Genomic DNA, 25,080 nt, shown 5'->3' with positions numbered 1-25,080 from the left:
CCTGGAGGGGTCCCTTCATGTGACACCCGTTGCTAGCCCCTAGTCCCTCCCACAGCCAGCCTGAACTCCCAAAGCCCTTCTCCTAGGACCTCGTGGAGGTGGAGGTGCTGCTTCTCCAGGCAGTGAGGATCCGAGCCCCCATCACTCGCATGAGGACAGGAACCCAGGTGAGGCGGGAAGCTCTCCTGCGGGTCTTGGGCTCTGAGTTCTGGTTCGGGATGAGCTTGGCGGAGTCGTGGCTAGGTCGCTATTCCCTCTCCCATTCAGCAGGCCCCCCAATAGTCCATGGGTTCAGCTCTAGCTTTAGGAGCCTTCCCCATATTTCCTGCTCCAGATCCCTTGTGTTTTCTCCAGCACGATTACTGAGGGACACCTGTGCCCCGCCCCATCCCCCCAGAGTCTGCCAGCTTCCCACACCTAGAATAGCACCTGGCACATAACAGGAGCTCACGCTTGTATGGCGGGTACCCTGCTCCACGCTTTCTGTGCAATAACTCGGTCAATGTTTGTTAACAACCCGTGAGGTTGCCCCGCATGTCATCTCTCCGTTATAGATGAGGAAATGAACGCACGTAGAAAGCTTATGGCCTGGGCCCTAGGTCACATGGCTAGTAAGTGATAGAACTGGAGATCGACCCGGCAGCCTGGCACGGAGTCTGCCTTAGCTTTTGGCAGTATTCCTCCACGTGTTTTCCCTGGCGAGCACTCAGAAACTGCAATTCCCACCCGTGCCCATCCCCCCATGTGTGGGGACCCCCGGCTAGGTTGAGAGAAAAGAGCAGAGGCAGGGACCCCAGGGCAGAATGAGCTGTGCCATCTGGGAGGCTGCTGGCACCCTGGAGCTCCGGGGGGATGGAGGGTCACATCACGAAGAGGGGGGGTCGGTCAGCCAAGATGAGACACTGTCCACAGCCCAAGAAGGACAGTGCACGGAGGGGCTTGTTTTGTCTTTCATTTGATCATTGCCTGTTCCGACCGCCCCTCCTGCCCTGCACTGGGCCCATCTCTGGTGAGGGAAGAATGGGGCACACGTCCCACAGCACGAAGGAGACAGGCAGTGCCCTGGGGCTCTGGGGGGCCCTCTCGGCAGTGGGACTCCGGTGGTCACGGGCTTGACTTCTCTCCTGCAGATGCCTGTTTATATCACTGGGATCACCAACAATCAGAACCCTTTCTCCTTTGGCAATGCTGTGCCAGGCCTGACCTTCCACTGGTCTGTCACCAAGCGGGACATCCTGGACATCCGGGGGAGACACCATGAGGTAACTACCCACCCAGGGCCCCCTCCCCCGGCACGTGCACCAGTGTCCAGAGCAGGAAGGTCTCTCCCCGTATTTCTGCCCGTGAGGTCTGCGCCCTCCCTCCCAGGCTGCTGCTGGCCCCATTCTCTCTCTCAAGGCTCGTCAGGACAGCTTCTTGCAAATGCTGCCACCACACCGTCCTCCCGTAGTGTCCTTCCTCCACTCCCTGTCCTCTCGTGTCCAGGAATCTGGGCTCCTAGCTCTCCCTACTCGTAGCCCTTTCCACTTGAAGCACACGCTGCTAAGCGCTAAGGACGGGCTTCATAGTAGCCAACTTCAAAAGGCAGCAACAATGACAGGCTGTGGGGAGGTTGCAGAAGTTCCAGAACATCACAGGGTCTGGGTCAGGGTCCCTAGTCTGTAACTTCTCACCTTCTCTCTGAGGTGATGCCGGGCAGCCCTGGGGCTTTTTCCAGATTTTTCCTTGAGGACAAACTCCCCTCCCCTTAGCCCTTCTTAGAGGGACCCTGGCCTTTCCTCAAACCTCAGAGCTGGAAGAGAAGGTACTGGCTCCCTCTTTGTGCTGTCTGGAGCCCATCTAAAGGAAGGGACTTGGCGTATGTCTCCCAGTGCGCCAGTGGGGAAATGGGACAGGGAGCCAGACCCGGTGACTCTGGTCTGCCACCCCCAGTGCGCTGTGGTCATGCAGGGCCCAAGTAAGGGTTGGTTTGGGGAGGTTTCTTCTTGCCTTATCTGTGCACAACAGGGAGGGGGTGGTTGGGAGGGTCCTGTTCCCAGGACCAGCTGTCAGGGATACCAGGGCCCTAGGCCCTTCCTGAGAACGCGTTTGGTGTCTGTCCCAGGCTTCACTACAGCTGCCGTCACAGTACAACTTTGCCATGAACGTGCACGGCCGGGTGAAAGGCAGGACCGGGCTGAGGGTGGTGGTCAAGGCTCTGGACCCCGCTGCTGGGCAGCTGCACGGCCTTGCCAAAGAACTCACCGATGAGATCCAAATCCAGGTAAAGTGTGGGGGGATAGGAGCCACCATTAGAGGGAAAGCCAGTGTGCCCACCCGCCCCCGACCCAGGGCCATTCGGGCCCACATGAGCCCTGCTACCACCCCTACACCTGATGGCTTCTCGGTCTGCAGGGGCCAGGAGTATATAAGGTGCTGTGGGAGCCCAGAGTCGAGGCTGCCCCCCGGGCCAGCAGGATGGGGGCGGGTGGCTGGCAGGCCAGGTGGCAGGAGCGGTGTGTACAAAGTCCTGGAGGTCTGAAATAGCTTGATGTATTCCCCAAATAGCAGATAATTCTATGCTTGGTGTTGGAGGCACCTTCGTGGTAGGAAGAAGCTGGAAAATTGTGGGCATTCATTGAATTGTCTGTGTTTATTTCACAAATACTCAGCACTTAACGGAGGCAGACTTGCCTTTCCCCGCTTCCCAGTGTTGTCTCCTCTGGGAGGTGCTCCCATGAAGTCCGCGGGGGCTGCTGCTTGAGGACGAGCCTGCGGCCCAAGGGGGAAGGGGTCCAAGTGTCCCCTCTAGGTTGTGGTGAATGGGCGGTGGGCCCAGAAAGGCCTAGAGGGCTATGCTGTGTGGACGGCCTGGGATGGCTCTTCTCCCTCCCGGGGCTTGGCACCCGTATATTCTGCCTGCCCTCCTACCTCCCCTGTCCTTCGGGGCCCTTGTAAAACTGGGGAGGGGACGAGTTGCTTCTGAAGAGCATTTTTAGCTTCAGAGGTCCCCGTTCTGCCCATCTGGGACTCATCTCCCATCTGGGACTCAGTAAGCTCTGGGTCCCCCTAAATTGCAAAGAAAAACTGAAAGTGGTCCCTAAATATCATTAGAAAAGAAACAGATTCAAGCCCCTCATGTCTGGTGCCTCTCACGGGATTAAAGACAGGGCTTTGCAGCTTCCACAGTCTGTGACCTCACGTGAGTCACTTAACATCTTTGTTCCTCAGTTTCCCAAGCTGACAGCTGGAGGCTTGAGTACCTCAGAAACTTCAACATGCTGGATCCAGCCCATAGATGTATTTGCTTTGGCTCATGCAGCGCTCTGAAACAATTTTTATTTGTTGCCAACATTTAAAAATAGGAAGATGTTGTCTAAAAACCCAGTAGGCAGCCTGTCCTAAAGATTCGGTGTCTTGGCACATGGCAGAATCAGCAGGCGATGAGAAGCAGCCTCCCCTCGGTGGAGCCAGCCCCACCGTTTCCCATCGTCGTCCCCTGGGTGGTGAGGCCACGGGTCCGTCGCTGTTGACCCTGGTGCTCGCACTGTTGCTTTCCTGATACTTGAGTTAACAGGAAAGTAAGATCCCTCTCACCCCCACCCCTCCCTCCAAAGAGGGGCAACAAAGAACATGCATGTAAGAAAAGCGGGAGGAAACCTATTTATATCTCCCAGCCCGTGCATGTGTCCAAGTCAGAACTGGTCCTCTATGCTGGGTACCCCCTGCTCAGTGCAGGGACACCCCCGCCGACATCAGAACCCCATCTTGCTCCCAGAGACGATTTATCAGTCACCATTTAGGAAGCACTGCTCCCATTGCCACATGAGGCCCGCTGCTGTTTGAGACAAATGTGGCGAGGATTATTGCTTTTAGACCCATTTTACAGATGAGGACGTTTGGGCTTTTGTATATGATCAGAACATAGCTAGGCTGGGAGGGAAGGAAAATTGGACCTTTTAGAATCCAGCCCATCTGATGAGATCAGAAGCCAGTGGGGGAGCACAAAGCTGGACTCAGCCTCCAGGCCCAGAGGCCAAGAGAGGTCCTCCCAAGGCCCCGTAGAGTAAAGGACTTGGAAGGGTGGTAGGCAATTAGGGTGCTTGTCGGAAGGGGTATGGAGTTCCCGTAAGAGCTGCGACCGTGGGCTGGGGATCTATGGCAGGCCTTGGGGCTCCTGGGAAGCGAGGATCAGATTTGATCCAATTCGCTCTGACATGACCAGGTTTCTCACCTGCCAGCCTGGTTCACTGACCTACCCGCCCGCCCCTGCACAGCGTGGCTCCCAGGAGAGCACGACAAGAGGGAGGAAGATCTGGGCCGAGGGGCTGCTAGGGGTTATCCCGACTTGGGCACAGTGAGGATCAGCTGAGACAGACCCTGAGCCCTGTAATTCTGCACACCTCCTTCCATGCCCACAAAGATCCCCCCACCACGGGAACCTGGGGAGCAGCCTGTGCTCCCTGGCTTCATTGGGGTGTGCACACATGAGCCTGTCCGCCCGTTCTCATCACACCCCTGGCCTCTGTTAAAAGCCTGCCCTTCCCATCCCATCCCCTGCCACCTGGCAGGTGCCCCCAATGGTGTTCCTTGTCTCTGCCACCCCCCACCCGGTCTCACTGCCAGGAGGGGGGACGGGGGCTGGACGGGACTCCAGCGCCTGCCAGGGACCAACCTTGCCCTCCGTTCCAGGTATTCGAGAAGCTGCTGCTGCTGAACCCTGAAATAGAAGCAGAACAAATACTAATGTCACCCAACTCATTTATAAAGCTTCAGACAAACAGGTACGTGACTCAGCGCTCGTTTGCAGCAGGCTGAGGAGCGGCGCTCCGTGTCCGACGACTCATTTGTCAAAGTTGTCAGGAGCCGCAGACGCTTCCAGCCAGCTGCGTCCCTCTCTGTGCAAAGTGGGTGCGGCTTCTGCAGGCCCCTTCCCTGCCCTGTCGATTGCTCCTGCGGCTCCACGTTGCTGGTCCCCGTGGGCCTGTCTCTTCTTCCCTGGAGCCCAGTGAGCTTGTAATGCCCACTGCTCCAGTCCGCGACTTCAAAGGAGGAAAATGTACCACCTTGGAAGAGTTAAACTTCCAAATGCCCCTTTGTCTTCAAGACACGCTGCTCGGCGGGTAGCATTCCTGAACCAGCAGCATGGGCATCACTGGGGCACAGGGTGAAAGGCAAGTTCTGGGCCCCACCCCAGCCCTGCACTCAGCCAGGTCCCCACTTGGGGGGACGCACATCGGTGACTGCCGGTGTAATTCCTGTCTCGCCTTCACGCGGGTGCCTTTGGTAGCCCTGACTTGCGTGTGAGCAGCGGTTTGCCAAGGGAGGTTCTCCAAGGACCACAGGGTACTTGCATGTTGCGTGAAACACACAGGTGTCTAAATACCATCCGGTGCGCCCATGGTGGGGAAGAGAAGCACTGCACGAGAAGGGCGACAGTCAAACAAGGTATGATGGTTAAGCTGTAACCCAAAGCAGGGCCTTCTGTGCCAGGACTTAGGGGAGACATGTCAGATAGAAATGCTTGAACTAGGTCTTTTTTTTTTAAAGATTTGATTTATTTGAGAGTGAGAGAGCTCAAGCAAGAGCAGGGGGAGGGGCAGAGGGAGAAGCAGATTCCCCGCTGAGCGAGAAGCCCTACTGGGGCTCCATCCCAGGACCCTGGAATCATGACCTGAGCCGAAGGCAGACATTTAGCTGACTGAGCCCCGCAGGCACCTCTTGAGCTGGGTCTTGAAGGATGAGCAGGACCTCTGCAGGTTCCAAGGAAGGGGGTGGTGATGGGGCAGAAAGTTGCAGCCGAGGCAATAGCACTTGTTATCGTCGTCTGAGGAGGGTCCATAGGGCTGCGTAGAAAGAGCAAGGTGACCCGGGGCTAGCCCTGGGGGCGAGCACATTTCCTTCTTGTCGTTTTTTTGTTTTGTTTTGTTTTGTTTTGTTTTGTTTTAAGATTTTATTTATTCATTTGACAGATAGAGATCACAAGTAGGCAGAGAGGCAGGCAGAGAGAGGAGGAAGCAGGCTCCCCGCAGAGCAGACAGCCGGATGCGGGACTCTGAGATCATGACCTGAGCCGAAAGCAGAGGCTTTAACCCACTGAGCCACTCAGGCGCCCCTTGTCATTTCTTTATTAAACAAAACACATGGGAGAGAGTATAAAACACTATGGTATTTGTCTTCTAACCAGTGAGGATCATTGGCAGCTTTACGAACCGTTTTCTGAGCAAGTAGCCCATTTTCACCCAGTCCCCTGCCCTTAGAAATTAGAGGGGGCAAGACCATTGCTTCCCTTTCACAGTTGGGGAAACTGAGGGCCGAGAGAGGAGACACGAGGTGCCTTGAGGCACGCAGCTGTCTGCCAGGCATTGGGACTGTGCTCAGGATTTGCCCGACTCAGGGCCCTATCCACTTTCCACTGTGCCAGGCCGCCTTATGTCGGTAAATGAGAAAACAGTCCGCCCCAGAAACGTCTTTACAGCAAATGTCCCATGCAAGGGATAAGAGAAGCTCAGCTGTCAGTCTTTTCTCCCAGAAGCAACGCTCTCCTTGGAACCATCGGTTTTCCATATTAGGTTTCCCACAGGGGACCAAGGAGGTTATGCGCAGGCTGCCCACCCGGGTCCTAATGTACAGTGGGGCCAGGTTCAGGTCTTTTCTTCTCCCAGGAGCCCTCGGGAAGCCCAGATGGCTGCCTCTCAGGGCAGAGACGCCAGGCCCCTTCGCTGCGACCTGCTCTACCTGCTGCGCTCTGAAAAACTGGGTCTGTTTGTTTTTCAAAGGGATGGTGCGGCATCTCTGAGCTACCGCGTCCTGGGTGGGCCGGAGAAGGTCCCCGTGGTGCACGTGGACGAGAAGGGCTTCCTGACGTCCGGGTCTGTGATCGGGACATCTACAATCGAAGTGACTGCCCAAGAGCCTTTCGGGGCCAACCAAACCATCATCTTTGCCGTAAAGGTAGGATCGTGTTCTCCTTCTGTTTTAGAGTAATGAAAGCAATAGCATTGAAGGAAAAACCTGTCCCTCGCAGGTGTAAAATGGATCTATTCACCTTTGAGCTGAGAAATTGTATGGAAGAATTCACTGAAGGATAACTTGGGGGCAAAGGTCCCAGAGGAAAAGCTATAGCATCTTCTGGATGTCACAGCTGAAGGTCCTTGGAGGTTACTGATCGCAACGGCCTCATTTCACAGAGGGGGAAACTGAGGCCCAGCAAGGCCTATGATCTGCTGGGACTGGCACCCCCGTGTCCCGATGGGGCCGCCGGTACCTGATTGGTGCCCAGGAGCAGTGGCTGCATGTGCTAGATGCCCAGCACAGAAATCATCGCATTATATCCATGGCGACATGGAGAATTCAGTAACCCATTTTACAGGCAAGGAAAGTGAGACTTATAGTGGAAGTGAGTCACTCTTGGTGTCTGTGAGGCAGAGCCTGGGCCCTAATCCACATGGGCTGGGCTCGGGGTTGTGTCCCCCAGCCTTATCACAACACTTTCCATGGCCCCCTGCCATTCCGTGCTCCTTAGTGCTGGGGCTTTCTCCTTAGGCATCCTTTGGGTGGATCCCCCAGATTTCCCTCCTGTATCTCCTCGCCACAGGCTGAATCCTGAGTGACAGACAAGACACGTGACTTCAAGTTTTGAGATTTTTGCCTGGGTCCCTGACCTGCTTCCTTAATTAGTGCCTTTTTGTTTCAAGGTGGGTGCCTTGCAGGGAGCCCTCCACCTTTTGAGTAAGTGGAAGCTACTCACTGCTCATCCTACTTCAGCAAATAGGTATTGAGCACCAGCTGTTTACCTATCACTGCACCCACTGAGCTTTATCCCAGAAATTAGGTCTTTTCGAGGGAGCGAACGTTCTGGCCAGGATAGATTTTACTCGGAGTTAGGGGGCCAAGGCGCCGTCTCTGGAGCTCGGGTTCCCTCCTCCCCATTCTGCTTTTCCTGGAGCACCCACAGCCTCCCAGTGCCCCCCAGTTAATGCTTCCCCCGTAGTCCCCAACAGGCATTCCTTCACTTGAATTCCTGGAGAGCCAAGTTTCCCAAAGAAACCGAACGTTCAAAGCCTAGGGGATATTTTTGCAAAATGAATAATGATAATAATTTTTCAAAGTCACGGGTTTTGGCTCTTGTAGGTTGGGTTTTCTTTTCATGAGTCTGGCCCGCTGTGTGGGAAGGCAGGAATCTCATCACTAGCTCAGGACTCTCAGGAGACCAAGGCCTTTCCTCCTTCCAGGACTCCCACGTCAATCCAGTCCCTGGTCCTTCCTGAGGGCGGTATCTAGCTGGGGAGGCCGGTTCCCAGAGCGGTCACTACCACATCTGCTCATGTCCTCAGGTGTCTCCTGTTTCTTACCTGAGGATCTCCATGAGCCCCGCCTTGCACACCCACAACAAGGAGGCTCTGGCAGCCCTGCCTTTGGGAATGACTGTGACCTTCACAGTCCACTTCCACGACAACTCTGGAGACATCTTCCATGCTCACAACTCGGTGCTCAGCTTTGCAACCAACAGGTAGGCTGTGGGAGACCCTCATTTCTCACGGGAAGGAGTGCCTCAGTTGGACCTGGATGGCAACTGGACAGTCTAGTGCCACTGAAAGGAGACTTCATTACCTGCGGTCACCAAGAGGAGGGGACGTGCCACACTTGTAGGGCCCCAGGGGAAGCCCTGGGCTTGCTCAGGAGGTGGGAGTGAGGGGAAAACGGGCCCAGAGCCTTTATTACCATGTGGCAGGAAGCTATTGGTGATGTCCCCGGTGGGCAGGAGGTGAGACACAGGTGTCGGGGTTTGGGGTTGGGGTTGGAGGGCTTGAGGTAAGACTTCTGTATACCTGGGAAAGCCTGTCGCAGGGGACATGGAACCATGACACAGTCATGGCCAATGCATTGGCTCTGTGATTGGCGGATGCAAAAGTTGGTCACCCCGTAAGGCCCACACCTTCCAGCACTCCGGTGCTGGTGAAGAAGGAGTGTGATGTTCACTGCCTCTGCTGTGTCTCACTGATGCCTCACTATAGCCCATTTGCCGAGGCCCAGAGAGGTCAAGCCACTTGCCCTGGGTCACACAGCCAGGAAGTGGGGTTTGAATACCAGGTCGCATTTGGCTCCACGGGCAAGTCATTTTGGCTATCTCTTACAGCTGTTAGCTGCAGCTGTATTTTGGAAGGTCTCAGGTGAGGTGACAGGGTGCTCTCCAGAGCAGGAAGAGAGCCATGGCCTCCATCTGGGCCCACTGAAACCTCTGACTGGGTCTGCTGGAGCAGTGATCTCAAGGCGTGGTCCCCAGACCAGCTGGGCCAACAGCACCCAGGAGCCCTTAGAAATGCAAGTTCCCAGGACCCAACACTTGGTGTTTTAAGGAGACCCCCAGGTGATTCTAAAGCTTCTGGTACAGACTAGCTAAAAGCAGGAGAGAGAGGCATTGGTTGGGCACGGGAGGAAAGAGGACAGCTTGGGCAGGGGTTCTAGGGAGTACGGGGACAGAAGAGTATATGCAGGTGCGAGTGACCATTGCAAGTTGGCCTCCCCGCAGGCCTGCAACAGATGTGTTCCCTGTGGCTCACATACCCAGGGCCAAGCACTGGGGAAGTAGCATGGTAGAAGGACTGGGGTTTGGACTTAGGCCCAATTCAAGCCCCAGCTCTACCCTTTGTGGACCCTTCCCAGGCAAGGCAGCTCATCTCTCCAGGCTTCAGTCTCCATACCTGTCGTGTGGGGAACCTGCCTCGTCCTCAGAGCCATCAACAGAGGCCATAGTCGCGAAGGCCTCCGGCAAACCATGGAGCTCTGTGCCCGTGGTATGAGCCGTGTCTCGGTCTGGAACCAAGGCTACCCTGGAGGAAGTGGAGGCAGGTCCTCCCAGCCCCTTGGCTACCCCAAAGAAGTCGTGCTGGCCCTTTTGTGGTGGGAGCCTCCTGGGGACCAGTCAGGCCTAAGGGATCAGAAGGCACAGTGGAGGGAAGTGATAAAGCCAGAAACCCTGCCTCTCTGGCCGGCCAGTCCAGGCCTAGTGCTGACCAAGCACGTGCGTGCACCAGCTGCTGGTCCCTGTGCTTTATAGCCACCAACCTGGTTTAGCGCTGCATCAAGCCTAGGACGCCATGGGTTTATTTTCATCCCCATTTTAGAGGAGGCAGGGGACAGAGGTCGTGCCTCCTGAGAACCTCCCATCCTGCTGTTGGGAAGGGACTGGCAAGTGCTTTGTAACTCCCCTTGCCCTCTGGCCTCAGTTTTCCCTTCTAGAACATGGGGACGTGCTCCAGGCCACCCCAGCTGTGGGCCAAGGGCTCCTCCCGGGACAGAGGAGAGGAGGTCAGGTTTAGCATGGCCTGCAGTGGCCCCAGATCTGCACCAGCTGCTCAGTAACCTTGAGCCGGAGGGATGTCTGGAGCCACGGTCAGCAAGAAGCTTGTCTGGGCAGGGGCCTCCATATTTCTCCCTCCGGGGTCAGGCACCTCTTCCCTGAGATTGAGCGTCCACCTCCCCATCCTGTGCCTAGAGACGAGTTTGTGCAAATCGGGAAGGGCGCCACCAACCACACATGCATCGTGCGCACCATCAGCGTCGGCCTGACGCTGCTTAGCGTGTGGGATGTCGAGCACGTGGGCCTCTCCGACTTCGTCCCGCTGCCCGTCCAACAGGCCATCTCCCCGGAGCTGTCCGGAACGCTTGTGGTGGGAGACGTGCTCTGTCTGGCCACAGTCCTGGTCGGCCTGGAAGGTAAGAGAGATGGATACGGGCCGGGGACTCCTCCTGAATCCGGGCAGCCCCAAAGATGGGAGCAGGCTCCCTTGGTGCGGGTAAGACGAGCAGAGCTCGGAGGAGGTCCAAGAGCAGGCATCAGAGCCCTACAGGCAAAATCCAGTGTGCTGCCTCTTTTTGCAAACAGGATGGCGTTAGAACTCTGCCATCCCTCTTCATTCACGTGCTGTTGGTGGCTGTGTTTCCCCTACAACGGCCGGGCCGAGCAGTGGCATCAAAGACCTCCAGGCCCCCACAGCCTGACACATGTACCATCTGGCTCTTTACAGAGCAAGCTTGCCAGCCCCTGCGCTCGCGAAGCATTGTCTGGTAGAAGTTTCTGCCACTGTGGAGACATCCCATATCCACTAAGGCGGGGGGCCCTCCCAATCCAGCCCTCAAAATGCACCCAAGGAACTAGCTATTTCATATGAAGGCACTTGTGCCTAGCGGTTGCAGGGCTGGACAGAGGACATCCCAAAGGAAATGTAAGCAGAGAATAGCTACTGGGCCCGTTCTGTGATTTCCAGATTTCAGCTGCTCCCACGCCACCTGTGTTGTACATCCATGACCTACATCATTTTTTTTTCAAAGTTTCAAATTGACTCCCTATTTTTCTTTATCTAATTCATTTTAAAAGGAAGTTAAACACTGCTCTTAAAGAAAAACAAATCTAACTCACCAGAAATAGAATGTGGTGGTTATTTTGTGGTCTATATTCTGTAACGTGATTGGCTTTTAACTAAGAAATGTTGTCTAGCGCCCGCTCTCAAGCCTGACACTGGCTTTGTTTGCTAAAAAACACTGGATAAACAGCTAGGGGTGGTCCTGTGGAGAGGGCCAGCTCCCAGGTCATCCCAGGACAAGGGAATGATCAGGAGATTACAAGCAGGGAGGCACTGGAGAGAAAGGAGGGCGGGAGTTTCACTCTGGGCAGGGGTTGCAGCTGTGCAGAGAGCAGGTGCCTAGGCCTGCAGGTAGCCCCGGGTGGCTACAGCCAGGAGCCTGGGGTGGGGTGGGGAGTGGGCCCCAGCCAGGATGCCAAGGCCAGTGGGATGAATGGCTTCTACCCTGAGGGTGACGAGTTGAGCCCTCAGGGCAGCAATGTGGAGCATGGGGCTGGGCGGGGCCGGAGGCTGATGTGGTCACCTGGGGGACAGAGTTTGGCCATGGTATTGGCTGTGGGAATGGTGAGTGACAGCCAGTGCTTCCTCTCCCAGGCCTCTCTGGAACCTGGAGCTCCTCAGCCAGCAACGTCCTCCACGTCGACCCGAGGACAGGCGTGGCGGTGGCCCGAGAGGTGGGATCTGTGACTATTTACTACGAGGTTGCTGGGCACCTGAGGACCTACAAGGAGGTGGGACTTCGGGGGCACACGTGGCTGACCCTCTCGGGGTGAAACCCTTAGCTTTCTCTACTGAATGACTCCCTTTTCTCAAGCAAAGAAGCAGTAGCATCTTGCTAGCAATCAGGATCCGGAGTCATGAGTCTGGATTCCGCTGCCTCCCTGCCTTTGGGATTGGAACGAGCTCCCTTTTTGGCATAGGCCCCCGCCTCCCCGCATTCAAAAATAGTGCCATGACATGGGCTGGTGTCCTGAAGTTGCCGTCCCCCCATTCCCCGGCTCCCACACACTGGTGGACAGGCAGGAAGGTCCCCCGTGGGCATCCTCCTGGGAGTCCTGGGCTGGGTGGGCCGGTGTGGTGATTTGGCATCACTGACGAAGTTAAGCCTCCCCGGAAAGCCATCCCTTGAGTCTTTCTGGAGGCGAACAAAACCATTCTCTCCTCTGTTTATCTCCAGCCGAGAATGAATCAATGAGCCACGTTGGGCCGCGTTCCAAATGTGTCTCATTTTAGAGCCAGCGTGCACGTGATCGAATCCAGCAGTTTAACCTAATAGCTCACACATTTAGTGCTGGGGCTGTGCAGTGGGGGAGCCAATCCCAGATAGGGGCACCTGGTGACTGACGTCCCAGGAGGAGCCACTGAGAGTGGGCAGGGGCTGGGCGGCGTTGTCTGGGGGAGGGAGGGGGCAGCAGGATGAGAGAGCGTGGCATAGGCAAAGTTGCACCCGGCTCCAGAGCCCAGCCCTGATGGCGGGAACCTACCTAGGCAGTGGGGGAGGGGAGTGGAGGCTGGCATAGCCATCATGATGCACCCTGGATTCCAGGGAGTTCTGTGGAGTGGTTAAGCATGTGAGCCTCAGGGCCAGGCTGCCTGGGTTCGCATCCCAGCTGGGCCACTGAGAGGCTGTGTGGCATCAGGTAAGTTATTTCACCTCTCTGCACCTTGGTTTTCCTGTCTGTGAAATGGATAGAAGAGTGTTGTAAGGATTAAAGGCACTCACATGTGTGAACCGCTTGGAATGGTACTCAGCAAACTTTCAGTACGTATTAGCTGCACTGTTACTACTTTACAGCAAAGAGACAAAAGCTTATGCTAAACCTAGGAGGGCTTCATCAGGGATTTTGTTTGTTTGTTTTTTACAGTAGAGAGTGATCTAGATCAGAGGTAAGGTTTGGAACGGGTCCCAGTGCCTGGCAAAGTCTAAGAGCCCAAGAGAGGGAGAAGAGCTGCAGGGAAACCAGGCAGGGGGCTGGGGATGGGACTGGCACCATTGGGCGGGCAGAAACTAAGGGTGGGTTTGGGGGGAGACTGAGCGGGGAGAGTCATTGGAGATCGATGACCATTTGGAAGTAGGGATTGAGGGAGAAAGAGGCTTTGGGGATGACTCCCCCAGGGTCTGGCTTGGGTGGCAAGGTGAATGTTGGTCCTTTACGCTGACTGCGGTGGGGGGTGGGTAAGGGTGCAGAAGGAGGGGCTGGCGTGGGTGGAAGATGAGTGAGTTGAGACATGGCCAGCCTAAGGTGGTTACAGCTCCTCTGTGTGGGGCTGGTGGTAAGGCAGCAGGTGTTCCTGGAGCTCCAGAGCAGGGAGCAGGAGAGGGGTTGGCGGCTAAGGACAGGGATGGTTCTGGAAGACCTGAGAATGGACGGAACTGTGCAGAACATACTAGAGCAGGAGGGGAGAGGGGCAAGGCCTTGGGTCCCCTCTGCAAGGTGTGGAGGAGGAGGAAGAAGAAGTGGGGAGAAGATGATAGCATGGTGGTCAGGAGGAGTCCAGGAGAACTCCTAGGGCCAGGGTGCAGGTGCCTACCAGTGAAAGGCCCTGGGGCCAGCCCGTAGGCCTGCCTATGCTTCTGCATCAGCCATGGCCCTGGTAGCTGCGTGGGCTTTGGGGAGGAGTGAGACAGCATCCCTGCTCTTAGGGAGATCACATTCTGTTAGAAATCAGATCTGTGGGAGGCAGGAAATGCTGAGTGCCTGCCCAGAGATGGGTAGACAGGCTTCCAGCTAGAGGGGGTGACTCGAGCTTGGCCTACAAGGACCAACGGGGTCGGTCTCTGCAGGGAGGGTGGAAGCTTAAGGCTGGCGCACAGCTGGGGTGGGGGGTGGGGGAGGTCTGGGTGTGGCCGGTGCAGGATGAGCAAAGGGGATGGGTAGGAAAAAATCTGGGAAGACTTCAGTCTGGCCTGGGGGCTGGGGCTGTCAGTCCTTACCCAGGGTATGTGGGTTGCATTTGCATCCAGGTGATTTATGTTGAATAAATGACGGTAAAGTAAAACAGTGCCTTCTCTCTTCACCGAAAGCCTAATTAACCAAACTGATGAACAGAGAAGTGATCACAACTGTCCCAGGAGCCAAACTCTGTAGCCCACCCCAAACCATTGAATGAATTCAGGCCCACAGTCCAGCTGGGGCTCTGCTGGTCTGGAAAAACAGCCAGCTCAGAGAGAGGGCAAGGCTGTAGGTCTAACCCCAGGGTCTAACCCCAGCTCCACCACCTCTGGGCAAGTCTCTCGAATGCTGAGCCTCAGTCTTGTCCCCTGTGCAGTGGGTTGTGCCTCATCACAGGCAGGAGGGTGAGGTCACTAAATTGCCCAGCCACCAGGCTCACACATGGTCGGTGCTCAGCGCAGCTGCCTCGGCTCCCTCCTCAGATGGCGATTGGTGTCCCTCAAAGGATCGTGGCCCGTTCCGTCCGCCCAGGCCAGACCAGCTTCCAGGAGGCCTCCAAGGTGACCGTCACCGTGGGAGACAGAAGCTCTAACCTGAGAGGTAGAGAGTGAGGGGCTTGCTTGGTCCGGGGAGGGGCCCTGCCAGGCTCAGGGGCTCTGCTGCCATTTTGTCTGCTTTTCCCACTCAAACTCATGCCAGAGCTGCATTTAAACTCCTTCTGTCTGTTGCTTCCAGCTGTTTAGAAATCCAAGTCCTCCCCAAGCAGACACAATGAAAAGAGACCTTCCTAAAAGATCCCGGTGCCCAGAAATAGCCTGTGTCTGAGCCAGAAATGCCCCTTCGGCCCTGGGTCACCTGAGGAAAGAAAGCCACACTTTCCCCCCTGAATCCCAGAAAGTAATGACTTAGCAGAGATCTCACGGCTGATTTTTATAATTAGCTCTTCCAAGCCGTGCATGGAACATTCGACCCTGTCCCCTGCCCATGACAGCCCTGGACAGCAGCTGTCAAGAATAAATACATCAATATAGACTGGTTTTTTGTTTGTTTTTGGTTGGTTTTCTTTTTCTTTTTTTTTAACCACTTAACGGGTGGAATTAAATATGGCTGTCCTCATTCTGATTGATGAGATACCTTTACTGTATCCACTCACTTCTGTTTTCCTACCTCAGTGTGCGGGGACAGCACCATGCAGTTACCGAAATGATCCTCAGTGTATTCATGGGGAACTCTTGCCCTCCTGATGTCCAGAAATAAATTGCCCATTTTTCCCCGCTGACAGGGACAGACGATGCACATTAGTGGGCCTGACCCATCCAGCCGGGCTGTTGGATACAGCCTCTAGCACAAATGCTCAAATTCGGATCTGGACTTGCCCCAATTCCGAATGGCCCTCCTCCTCCCTAGAATTGTCCTCAGCTTTTGTAACCTCCAGCAGCATCGTGAAGCTGGGGGCAGCCCTGGGGCTCCCCGCAAGCGTCAGTTCACAACCCCTCTGGCCTGTGTGTGCGGCCTGCTCTCGCTTCCTCATTTTGGGGCACCTCGGGCAGGTGCACAGGCCCCGGGCGGGCCTGGCCCACACCCTCCTCACCCACTTCCCATCTCCAGGGGAGTGCTCCCCAGCCCAGATGGAAGTCATCGAGACTCTGCGTCCGGAATCCCTCATTAGCTGCCAGGTTCAGTTCAAGCAAGACGTCTTCGATTTCCCAGCACGCGACATCTTCACAGTGGAGCCAGGATTTGACGCAACTCTGGGTGAGTTGGCAAGGGTTCGAATGGGTGTGTTTGGCCCACCATGCCTCTGTGCGGAGGGGCCCTGTCTGTCAGGAGCCCAGCCTGGGGACTGAGGCCACCCTCTGGACGCGGGTCCCTTGCAGCCACCAGGAGGGCTTGGCAGGCCCATGCTGGGTGACAGCCACTCTCCGAAGCCCCCTCCATGTGGCAGGAAGGACACACTTCTGAGCTGGAAAAGCTGGGCTTGAGGCCCAGAGCCGTTGGGTGTCAAGGCTCTGCAAATTGGGCAGGATGGTGCCTTGCCTGCCCTGGTGACAGGGCTGAGCATTGCAAACGAGCAATGGCTAGAAGGGTCCTGGGTACCGAGTTCAGACCACATGGTGTGTCAGAACATCACCGTTCCACAGCCTGTGGAGCTGAAGGCTGGTGCCCTGGGGTCGGAGCGGCCGCCTGGGCCCCTGGCATCCTGGCCAAGTGATACTGTCACCAATGCACCCTAAGAAAAGGGGTGCCCTCCTGGGGCACTTCAGGGGTTTGGTAGGATGGTGCCTGTGACCTGCTTAGCATGGGCCAGCACACACTCCTATCGAGTCCTTGATGGTCGCTGCCAGCATCAGTATGATAATGATTGTTGGTGAGCGTTTGGCCCGTTTTTCAGTTCCTTCTAAGAACATGCAGCCCAGTCTTAATTAGCGGGAATTAGCCGCAGCACTGTGCCAGGCCCTAAGCCCAGCCTGCAGCTCCCTGTGGCTCGGATTAGTACCCAGGCCACTGCCTAAGACGCTAGAGGTACGTCCTCAGGGCACGTCATGTGTCGGGCCCAAGCGTACCGAGTGGGCACCCGGGGGTCCCATGTCCTCTTTACCCGCGAATGTGGCCCCATGAGGGGCGAAATGTTATTCCCACCTGACCAAGGGAAACCGTGCCAGCAAGAAGGCCGACTTACCCACCGAGGGGCACTTGGCCGGCATGGGCATGGAAGCGACTCCAGCACAGGCACCCAGGTTCTAAGCTGTAGGGGAGGGCTGTTTAGGGCCCCCCTTGGCAGTATCCATTTAACTCGTTTGTCCACTCAGGGCAGGCACGGAAGATGCAGCAGGTACCAAAATAGTCCCAATCCATGCCCTCCAAGAACTTCCCGTCTCTGTACTGGAAGTCAGCCCCCGCCGGCCTGTAAGCCCAGCATCGGGTCAGGGTAAATGTTGGTCATTGACTCAGAGTCCCTCTGAGCCAGGATGGCTGGGCCCTGAGAAGCAGCCCTGGCCCGCGCCTTCCCACCCCAGGGAGCGTCAGGGCAATGGGGATCTGGTGAACCAGAGCATTCTGGGAAGGGAGCCAGCGTGCTGGTCCCAGAGAGGGTGTCCAAGCCACCAGGGGTACGTCCCTGGAGGGTCCTGGAGGAGGGGATGTCCCTGGAGGGTCCCAGAGAAGGGGATGCCTCAGGTGGGCTCTGAAGGAGGGTAGGAGTTGTCCAGTTAGAGAAGCCAGTAGAAAGCGTAGCATCAGGACACGGGCAGGAGAGGGGACCATGGGGAACATCCTCATCTCCACAGGCTGGTACCTCTGCTCGGTCACGATGCACAGGCTGACGGACAAGCAGCTGAAACATCTCAGCATGAAAAAGACGGCACTGCTGGTCACCGCCTCCATCCCGGGCAGCCATGCCCCCAGAGAGCATGTGGGTGCCGAGGTGCCCTTCAGCCCAGGGCTGTACACCGACCAGGCTGAAATCCTTTTGAGCAACCACTACACCAGCTCCGAGGTCAAGGTCTTTGGTGCCATGGAGATTCTCGAGAACCTGGAGGTGAGTGGCATCCACACGTGAGCCAGGGGCCTCGGAGATGACTGGGAAGCAGGGAGGCCCAGGGGGAATGTGGAGGCCTGGGCCACCTCTCTTTTAAAATGAGACATTTAGAAGAAAATGTGAATACGCTATATCCTTTTCTTTCTTCCCATGCCACTACCGTTATCTATGAGCCTGTCTCACTGTATGAATTACTGTGATTTCTGCAAGTCTTCCCCAACCAGGAGTTAAGTACGTGGAGCCAGTACTTAGCACAGGGCTTCCCGGGCACATAGTACGTGCTCAGTGAACGTTTGGTATGCTCAGTGAATGAAGTCAATGCAGGACTGCACACTGACATGGGGCAGGAGGGAAAACCTCTAATCCCTGACCTGTCACTGACACCTGCACAGCTGGGGACAAGTCCCTTGCTCTGGGCCTCAGTTTCCCATCTGCTGAGTGCTGAGCAAATGGTGTCCTGTGTCCTGCCATGCAGCACATTGGGAGATCTGGGGTGACAGGCCCAAGGGGGTTTGGGCTCCTCTGTTTACCTCAGCCCTTGTCTTGCTGCCGTAAATGTGGCTGAGCGTTCTTGGAGAGAGACAGGGATGAATTTGTTGCTGGTGACAGAGGCTCTGCCAGGCCTTGGGGTTGAGCTGCTGGCGATCAGCCAGGAACAGAGCTCCAGGCTATTCCCTTGGAAAGTTGGCATTTGGTGATAGTTCATGTTAGTTTAACATTTTTTTAAAGAACCCTTGATTAGAATTCAATGGTATTGATTTGTCCTTTCCTTAAAAACACTCTAAGTATAGACACCGTCCTCCTTCCCTGACTTCGCAGATTTCCTGCTGTCAGTTAGAAGCACCCAGGCATCATCACCTGGCTAGGAAGGGGGCCTGGGGAGGGGTCTCCACTCCTCCACCCTTGGGCCCAGGAGGGAAGCACAGCATTTCAGGCAGAAGTGAGGCATGCTCCTCTCCAGCCCTAATGTCTCTCCCAGGTGAAATCGGGGTCCCCAGCCGTGCTGGCCTTTGAGAAGGAGAAGTCTTTGGGGCTCCCCAGCTTCATCACCTACACCGTCGGCGTCTCGGATCCCACAGCCGGCAGCCAGGGGCCTCTGTCCACTGCCCTGACCTTCTCCAGCCCCATGACTAACCAAGCCATCACCATTCCGGTCACTGTGGCCTTTGTGATGGATCGCCGAGGGCCTGGTCCTCGTGAGTCATGGGACGGGACACAGCTGAGATGGACCTGGGTGGGGAGGGCTGGGCTGCATGGTCTTAGCTGTTTGCGACAACCTGGGGGCATCGATAACAGGACGACTCAGAAACGCAGAACATCCAGCAAAGCGAATATGGCTCATTCGAGCAGCCACACGTGCTTTGCTTCCCCGTCTGCTCTCAACACGGCAGTTAGAGGGATCCTGTTGAAAAGTGACTAGACCATGCCCCTCCACTGCTCAATACTCTGCTATAGCTCCCACCTCCCTCAGGAGGTAAAGCCCAAGTGTCTCCAGGATCTTGGAAAGCCCCACATAATCCACCTTCCCCACCCATTTGTAAGCACCTTGCTCCAGCCACGCTGGCCTCCCTCCTGTTTGGGGCACATGTGCGGCCCCCAGCTAAGTCCCTGGCATTCACTGTTCCCTCTGCCAGGGATGCCTTTCCCCCAGATAGCCCGTTAGCCAACAACCCCCGCCTGCATCCAGCCAACCTTCCCTCAAACTTTCTCTGCTCATATAGTAGGAAACTTCGAACCTTATTTCTACTCGAGCCTTTTTCCATCTTTATGGCACTATTCTCAACTGTCAGCCTATGGAATAATTAATACAATTAATGATTAATTAATTGCTCATTAGTTAATGATTAATTAATACAATCATGATTGCCACCAGTCTTCCCCCACTAGAAACTAAGCACTGTATGTGGGGATGGCGCCTAGAAGAGGGCCTAACATACCATAGGTGCTCAGTAATAGGCGATTCATTGATTCTGTGGACATTATTAGCACCTGCTGCATGCCAGGCCCTGTGCTGGACAGAGGCCTGAGAAGCCCCCCACCCCAAATAGGGCATGGATTATAAACACAGCAAGAAAGGAATGGAGGCACACGGAGGGGGTAATTTTACCTCTGCTGGCTTGAGGGTACCATTCAAAGGGGCTGCTTCCACCAGGTCCGGAAGGAAGAGTAGCTGGGGGAGGGCAATGCAGTCAGCAAGAACCTGGGGTGATGTGCAGGATAAGAGGCTGGGCCACGAGGAGCCTTGAATGCCAGGTCAGGGGCTCAGGCCTTTTCTTGAGAGCAAAAAAGTGGCCTGGTCATTTCTGGCTGGGAGCACACTGTAGGGATGGGACCGAGGTAAAGGGCACTTGAAGAGGCAAACACCTCCTTACTGCCAAGCAGGGATGTGTCCTGACACAGGACAGCCCAGTGAGGGAGAGAAGGGTGCAGGATAAGGTAGAGGGAGACGGAAGAGGAGGCCACAGTCTGGACCACCCCGAGGCAGGGCCCCAGAGGTGCGATGGCTTTGGAGCAAATGATGTTGGCATCCCTTGGGGCATGGGTCTCAGTTCTGAGAACAGCAATATCCCTGTCCAGTGCCTTTGCCCAACACTGACTGGCATTGTCATGAGCAGTGCAGCTCATGGCTTGACACTTTCAACACTGCCTTGCCTTTCCAGGCAACACAGCTGCCTCCCGGGCATGTCCCCTCCCCCTTGACTCCCCCACACACGTCTGTTCTTCCTTGCAATGGGTATGGACACTGAGCCCACCAAGAAAGTGGGGCCTCAGATGGAACTGGGTTGGCTCCAGTGACCCAGAATGGACTAGAATGGAGCACTGGGGTGACTGCCCTACAGGACCGGACACTGGTCCCTCACCCCAGGCCTTGGGCAGGCCACCTCACCCTCTGGCTGGGCGCACAGACACAAGGCAACTCCATGTGTTGGTTTGGTGACTTGTCTTTCCATCGGTCGCAGACGGCGCCAGCCTCTTCCAGCACTTCCTGGACTCCTACCAAGTGATGTTCTTCACGCTTTTCGCCCTGCTGGCTGGGACTGCTGTCATGATCATAGGTGAGGTGGGCCGCACTGTGTGCACTGGGTTGCTCCCCCCCCCACACTCTAACCAGCCACATGGTCTTGCAGCCTACCACACCGTCTGCGCGCCCCGGGAGCTCAACGCACCTCCGGCCCTCTCCCCCCGAGCCAGCCCTCGCCACAGCCCCCACTGTGAGTACCCCCCCACTGGCGGATGCAGCCAGGCAGGGCTGGGGCTAAGAGGAAGGGGTCCTGAGGGAGGAGGTGGGGATCAGGGCCCTGAACCCCAAGTCTCAGAAGCTCTAGCCCTGGGCAAGAGTGGCAGCTGAGGTATGAGGCCCAGAAGGCAAATCAGGGAGCTGGGGAGGGGTAACGGTACACTGGTCCTGGGCGAGGAGAGCTTTTCCCAGGCAGAACCGTACGGGGTGGCGGGCTGGTGGCAGGGAGCTGTCTGTGGGTGTGCTCGCTGGGACTGGCTCCCCGTGCCAGGGCTGCCACAGAGGGCTCGAAGCTGGGTTGGGCTGGCTGACTCAGAGATGCGGGTTCGGACAGTCCCAGTGATAGATCTCCCAGAGGGAGAGGAATCATGAGGACCATTCCTCTTCATAGTCCAGTTGTCCCTGGTGACCCTGTACAGCTCCAGGGGATACTTCTATCTGTGAGAAGTGCAGTGTCCGACCACGACGGTGCGTGGCAGCCCTTACATCTTCTGTGTTCCGTTGGAGGGTTCTTTCCCCTGAACAGGTGTCTGTTGAGCCCAAGAGGGTATGGCCAGGCTTCAAAGAATCTGAATTTTTGGAAGAAGAGTTTCGTATATAGATGCATTTTCCTGGGTGACAAGATCCCGCATGCACCCTGGACCCCTAGCACCATAGCCTTCCACAAACGTCCCCCAGCCAGCCTCGCAGCAAGCACTCACCTTTTCTAACCCCGTCTCCCAGTGCACCCCTCCCTCAGTGTCTTGAGGCCACTCCGGAGTTTTGGCTTTATTTCTGGAATACTCCAGACTTTTCTGCTCACATGGGAGCCTTTGTTCATGCAGCCTTCTCAAGGAGCTCTTCCTGCCGGGATGGCCAGGCCCTCCTCCCAGCATGCCCCATGGGCTCATGGATGCTTCCATGTGGTCCTGAGACCCGCTGCTTGCTCTCTCCCACAGGTCTGCTGTGGGGGAGTGGGGGGTCAGGCTTCCGCTCCAGGTCTCCCTGCATGTCCGGCCATCACTACCATCCCTTGGATGACATCACGCCGCTGGCCCAGGGCTGCCTGGGGGACCAGTCGCTGGGGGAACGAGGTGGCCGAGGTGGGCTGCCGACACTTCTTCCCAGGGGCTGTTCTGGCCACTGAGGAGTCCCCGGGGAAGGCCGAGCTTTCCTATTTGCCCTGTTCCTCACTTCGTCTCTCTTCCCCCCTAGATTTCGCTGCCTCGTCGCCGACGCCTTTCAACGCTCTGCCTCCCAGCCGCAGAGCCAGCCCGCCCTCAAGGCTGTGGAGCCCCGCATACACCTCCCACTAGTCGGCTGGCCGGCCCTGCGTGCCCACGGTGGGGACACCCCTGCTCGGCCCAGCCTGGAGTGCCAGGCCCCCTCGCTGCCTGTCCTGGCCTGTAGCTCAGGCCATGCCCGCTAGCTGCTGCTGACACGTAGGAGTCCCAGGTGGCTTGGATTTGGTTTTGTTCTTAGCCTTTGCGAACACGCTGGCTCATTCCTTCATGCCTGGTTGTCTGGGGTTTCTGGACAACGTGCAGTCCTGCTTCTCTTTTCCCTCCAGCCTCTAGAACCCCCTTCTTCTCAAGACTTTAAACAGGCAGAAGCTCCGTTTCCTAGGAGGGGTTGGTACTGCAGTGGCCTCAGGGATTTTTGTGGGGTTTCCCCCTGCCGTGAAAACTTTACCCTTAGTCTGGCTCCTGCTAGGAGATGAGGAGAGAGAACAGACATGAGTGTCAGGTGCAGGCCCCGCGACCACACAGAAACCTCAGGAACGCAGCAATGGGGACCCCGTGCTGGCTCAGCCTCCCCGGGGGACACTACGGGCCGTGGGAGCTGTGAGCCGACTGATCTCTGCCCCTCTGTGGACCACTGTGAATTGAAGGCAGCCTTTGTGTTTCTGTTTCCTAAGCATGGAAACGTCTCCTGGGACCTGGCCGCAGCCCCACTGGGCTATCTGGTGGGGCTGGTTCCTTCTCTCTCTCTCCGCTTTTCTATGGAATCGTAGTTAGGAAAAGGTCCTTGAGCCAGAGACCAGGATCTTTCCTTCCTTGTGTTCTTCCGGAGAAGCCACTGTGTTCCGCCCAAGCACAAAGACCCAGTGTTACCTGTTCCTCCTCCTGCATCTCAGCAGACCTGAGCCTCTGGCCCGCCCAGTGCAGGCCCCGATCTCCCCGTGGCATTCCCCGGCGAGCCACGGAGCCCGGCCTGGCCAGTGAGGGCAGTGGGTCTGCTCTCCAGGAAGGAGCTGGGAGGGAGAAGACAATGAAGAAAAGGCCCTCCTCCCTCCCAGCCCGTTGTTCATTCAGCACCGGAGGCCTCCAGACCGCAGCCCCTCTGCCTGTGGCCAAGAGCCAGGCCACTCTCAGGATGAACTCGAGACACCCCCCGCCCCCGAGCCAGGTACGCGTGGCTGCTGCGTGGGGAGTCGTCCACTTTGACTCTGAGCCACAAGTGTGAATCCGCTTCAGGCCTCTAGGGCTAGGCCGTGCGATTTATTTTTGTAAAGCTGGAGACAGGAAGAATTGTGCCTTGCATATTACTTGAGCTCAAACTGACAACTTGGATGTAAATAGGCGCATTTCTACTCGGTTTATTTAATAAAGCTCTCTCTAATTTCGTAAGAAGGGCATGCTTGTTGCCAGAATTGCCGATGTCCTGCCTGGAAGGGACCAGGCTCTGGTGACTTTGCTTCTGGTTACATGGGTTTGGGGATCAGATCTGTTCTGCTGCCCCTCTGTGCCACACTCCCCCTTCTCTGGCTGGCCACCCAGGCCTCCCTCCCGTGCTGTGTTCCCATGGCTGCCAGCCTGGGGCCCCCATAGGTGCCCAAGGACATGGCAGCCCTGCCCACACATCACCAGGTGTCACCACGGCCTCCCCACCCCATCTCCCTCTCTCCCTTGGGCACTTCTCACTCTGTAGCTGTTCCTTCCTCCTGTCCCCCTGGTTTCTACCCCCACTCTCCTCAGAAGCTGACCTCCCTGGGATCACCATCCCCTTGCCTACTAGTCCCCAGCCCCTCACCCTCTGCCTGTCTGGGTACTTGCTCCTCTTGGGGGTGGTCCTCAACCGGCCCGCCACAGGCTCGCCGTGAGAGCCCAAGGCAGTTTCTGCTGTCCTGTGTCATGGAACAGATGCCTAGAGAGACTAGGGGGCCACCCAAGGTGGCAGGCTACCCAGAGGTTCCTCTGGCGGAGGCCACCTGTCCCTCACGTCACCCGCCTTCTTAGTTAGGACCCACACCACCAACTCGGAGCTGGGTGGAAAGTGGCCACAACACACTCCAGGCCCCGCAGCCCTTTTGGCTGCTGGAAGCCAACACACGACTGACTGTGGGGACAGAACATGGGCAACGGTGTCCCGTGCAGCTCGTGAAATGGACTAAATGGTGGGTGGTGTCCCCAACACCACGTCGTCCCTCCCCTGGCTGAGCAGACCAGGTAAGGGCCACCAGAATGGCTAGGTCCTTGTCTGTGGAGCCTGTGCCCGGACCCAGGACGGCCTCCCTCAACAGGAGAGGACACTCCCAGCAGCCTTAAGATCAAGCGGGTCTTCTGCCGCAGCCAAACCTCATCCCCGTGGATTCAGTGGCATCGCCCAAAAGCAAGCCCAGCAGCCCAGCCCTGTGACCCTCCTGCAGGCCACAACCCCACATCTAGCCGCTGCCTCTCCAGAGCCCTGCCCCAACCACCGCTGACACACTTGCTTCTGCACAACAGGTCACTCCCACAGTCCCTTGTCACCCATACCTTACACCTGGCCAGTCTCTAAGTTCTCATGAATCTGCCCTCCCTGTGACCCTCTTCTTGGCCCAGCGGGCCTCCCCTGGCATGAGGTCCCAGGCTGCTCACAGATCTGACCATCACCCCCTCCAGCTACACGCTGCAACAGCCCGGCCTGCCCTTGGGGCGGACGCTGACCCTTGGGACACACCCAGCAAACTGCAGTTTCCCAGACAGGCTCTGCACCTTCACCTCTGCTCTTTTCCCTCAGGGAGAAGCTGCCCCCAGGCCCTGGGCCTTTGATACGAGCCAGGCCTGGGCTAGGTCCTATACCCGCCTGCTCCCACCTGTGTGG

General features: G+C 56.7%; 1 protein-coding gene across 1 annotated transcript in view; it reads left to right on the top strand.

Annotated features, from left to right (window-relative positions):
- NUP210 (nucleoporin 210) overlaps positions 1-23,625 on the top strand; it is a gene marked incomplete at its 5' end in the record, with an annotated part of 107,296 nt that extends 83,671 nt beyond the window's left edge. The window contains 15 exon segments of the mRNA XM_080811331.1: positions 87-167; positions 1,131-1,262; positions 2,105-2,263; positions 4,672-4,763; positions 6,759-6,933; positions 8,316-8,491; positions 10,478-10,698; positions 11,940-12,076; positions 14,722-14,839; positions 15,848-15,994; positions 17,527-17,777; positions 18,757-18,973; positions 20,738-20,833; positions 20,906-20,989; positions 22,210-23,625. Of these exon segments, the coding sequence (XP_080667457.1) occupies positions 87-167; positions 1,131-1,262; positions 2,105-2,263; positions 4,672-4,763; positions 6,759-6,933; positions 8,316-8,491; positions 10,478-10,698; positions 11,940-12,076; positions 14,722-14,839; positions 15,848-15,994; positions 17,527-17,777; positions 18,757-18,973; positions 20,738-20,833; positions 20,906-20,989; positions 22,210-22,310 (2,187 nt within the window). The 3' untranslated portion in view covers positions 22,311-23,625.
- Between the last annotated feature and the right edge of the window lie 1,455 nt (positions 23,626-25,080).

This window comes from Martes martes (genome assembly GCF_963455335.1).
Source record: "Martes martes genome assembly, chromosome: 1".
Classification (NCBI taxonomy): domain Eukaryota; kingdom Metazoa; phylum Chordata; class Mammalia; order Carnivora; family Mustelidae; genus Martes; species Martes martes.
Note: the sequence above shows the minus strand (reverse complement) of the source record. Positions and strands in the feature narration are given on the sequence as shown.